This window comes from Vitis vinifera, chromosome 3 (assembly GCF_030704535.1).
Source record: "Vitis vinifera cultivar Pinot Noir 40024 chromosome 3, ASM3070453v1".
Lineage (NCBI taxonomy): Eukaryota > Viridiplantae > Streptophyta > Magnoliopsida > Vitales > Vitaceae > Vitis > Vitis vinifera.
The window spans coordinates 9,850,052-9,852,888 of NC_081807.1; the positions used below are offsets into that span (position 1 = coordinate 9,850,052).

The 2,837-nt window shown below is 34.8% G+C and overlaps 1 protein-coding gene across 1 annotated transcript; it reads left to right on the top strand.

The window, feature by feature from the left end:
- Window positions 1–487: 487 nt before the first annotated feature.
- On the top strand, window positions 488–1,134 carry LOC100242451 (basic form of pathogenesis-related protein 1). The gene has a single exon (XM_002265014.5). It carries the CDS (start codon window positions 523–525, stop codon window positions 1,006–1,008), a length of 486 nt encoding a protein of 161 aa, XP_002265050.1. The 5' UTR covers window positions 488–522; the 3' UTR covers window positions 1,009–1,134.
- The last annotated feature ends 1,703 nt before the right edge of the window (window positions 1,135–2,837 follow it).

A 2,837-nucleotide genomic window follows, 5' to 3' on the forward strand; every position in this document is an offset into this window, starting at 1 on the left:
GTGTAGATTTAGATCGGATTAATCATAGAAGAGTGATTGAATCAGGAAAGAATTCAATCTGTCAATATTGGAAATGCCACCCTAAACTTCAAGTTCTGCTAAATTTTTATGTCAACCATGAAAGCAAGCATATAGAGTTTTCTTTCAATTTGGTTTAATGTTGGAAATAGAAACTCGTAGTTACTAGTCTTGATCAAACTAGCCTGGATGCCCGGGCTAAACCCTAGAAGATATCTTGAAACTTTTTTCAAAATGATGTTTATCACATGTCAAGAATAAGGTGAAGATCAAAGTCATTTTGATCACTGTGTCAGTTGTTGTATCGATTATTGTCCTTTTACATGTGCAAGCCACCACAAAGTCTTGTGTGTCCAAGTAGGATGTTTTGGCCACTTGGAGTTGCTTGAAGTAACGGTTGTTTGTGATGCTCTTGATCACCCTATTTTCAGCTCATTTTCCCTATAAATACCCATCAAAGCAGTCCTCATTCGACATCAATTACAGTAAACTTCACAACTGAAAATGGGGTTGTGTAAGATTTCAGTAGCACTTGCTTGTCTCATAGGCTCGGCCCTGCTGGTTCACACCTCCTATGCTCAAAACTCACAACAAGACTACCTCAATGCTCACAATACTGCTCGGGCACAAGTTAGTGTTGGGCCTATGACATGGAACAACACCGTAGCCGCCTATGCTCAGAGCTATGCCAACAAACAGATCGGGGACTGCAATCTCGTGCATTCGAATGGGCCTTATGGGGAGAACCTTGCTAAGGGCAGTGGTTCATTTACAGGCACTGCGGCAGTGAACTTGTGGGTGGCGGAGAAGCCTAATTATGATTACAACTCCAACTCATGCGTTGGTGGGGAATGCAGGCACTATACTCAAGTTGTTTGGCGTAACTCAGTGAGTCTTGGGTGTGCTAGGGCTCAGTGCAACAATGGATGGTGGTACATCATATGTAACTACTATCCTCCGGGCAACTACATCGGACAGCGTCCTTATTGAAGATTATCGAACTACCTGTAAGCAAGTATTATCCTATCATTCTAGTGGTATGTAATAAGCTGATTATAAGCATTGGTCAGTACAAATAAAACTCATGCATGGAGTGCAAAATCTCCTTATTTGTAAGCATTGTGTAACTTAATTAGTTGTGTTCTTCTATTCTCCTCAGAATCATCTAAATTCGTTTTGGATATACAATTTCTTTTTGTTTCTGATCTCTTGTAAAGATTCAGCTGGAGATCAGGGATAAGTTTCTTAGAGTGGGAGATATGGAGAAGGATGATCAAAATAATGACTCGGAAACTAGAAAGCGCTTACCGAGACAGTATGCTTTCCAGAGGCAATCTCATGCAATTAGAAAAAAATCACTCTGGTGCAATTTTTTTAATAAATAAAATATAAATATCTAATCATATGCAATCAAAAATCAAGAATCAAAGTAATGCTCACCTAATTCTAAGATTAAGCAATCAAATTCAAGATCAAACATTTAAGTGGATTAAACCTAAAAAAGCATCTAAGTAGTGAACTAAGCTTAGAAATGGTATCTATGTGACTTAAGCCTAGAATCATCTAAGTGGGATTTAATATAAAAAAAATCTAATTGACCTAAACCTAAAACTAAACTTAAGAGGCTACTAAATTCACGATGAGGGTATAGATAAAACTTTCAACAAAGGATCTCCGAAGGTGGCTTAGAGAGAGCAAGCCATATGAGTGACAAAGGATCGTTGAAGGATGACTATAGGGCAAACAAGAACCAAAAGAAAACACTTAATATTGCATGTGCTAAAAGGACAAAATAGAGAGTTTACAAAAACCCTAAGATAGAGTAAGGGATGATTATAGGGCAAACAGAAAGTACAGGAAAACACCTAGTATTGCATGTGCTAAGATGACAAAATAGAGGGTCTATAGAAACCCTAGGATAAAGTAGGATGACTCATATTCTCTTGGGACATTTATCTCTTTTCTTTGTTATTTTTAGGATTTTTGTATTTTGGTGAGAGAGGGTTTTTCTTTTTTCTTTTTTCTTTTGTATTGATTTGGAGTTCTACATTTGGATTTGTGAGCTGTTCGTTTGGGAGTTTGGAGGCATTCAAGCATTTATTTCTGCCCATATCTGTGTACATACCTTCTTTCTTCCATCTCTTTTCAATTCCATTTCTTTAGTTTATCTTAGGATTTCATCTCTTAAAAATCTTTAATAGCTTTCGCTTTTGAATGAAATATTTCATTCCATAGCTTAGAATCTTCTCGTAGTGTCTTATTCCTCATTTGTTGTCCTATGTCATTTTAGTAGTCTTTAGGTTTTCCTGTATTCATTTTCTTTTTAGGACTTGTCTTCATTGAGTTTGGGTATTGAATTTAATTAGGGAATTATGGGGAGTGCTTTTGTTCTCCAAATTAGGTGATCCTGCCATAGACATTGGATATCTCATACTTAGGGAAGTAAGATTAATTAGGATTTTTTTTTATTAATTCTAGATAATAAGAGAGTTAGATGTTATTTTGTATTGATCATATTATCATTTTCTAAAATACTTCGGTTCAACTAATTTTTCTAGGAAATAGATTATTATTTTTTTGTTAATTATTCGATACCTACCTTGTCTTTCTCCCAATAGGATAAGTTTAAAGATAAATATTGGGTTAGAGACGAGGTTGAGATGCTTTTTAAAAACACTGTATGGGTTTGGGCATTGGATATATAATTAATTTTAAAAATAGTTGTATTTATTTTTTATTTTCTCATTCTTAACACATAAAATAATAATAATAAAAAAATCTATTTTTCAAATAAAATAAGTTATAAAAAATTATAATAT

What these genes read in the sequence shown, in the direction of transcription:
- LOC100242451 (XM_002265014.5), top strand. Translation starts at nt 523, where the DNA reads ATGGGGTTGTGTAAGATTTCAGTAGCACTTGCTTGTCTCATAGGCTCG.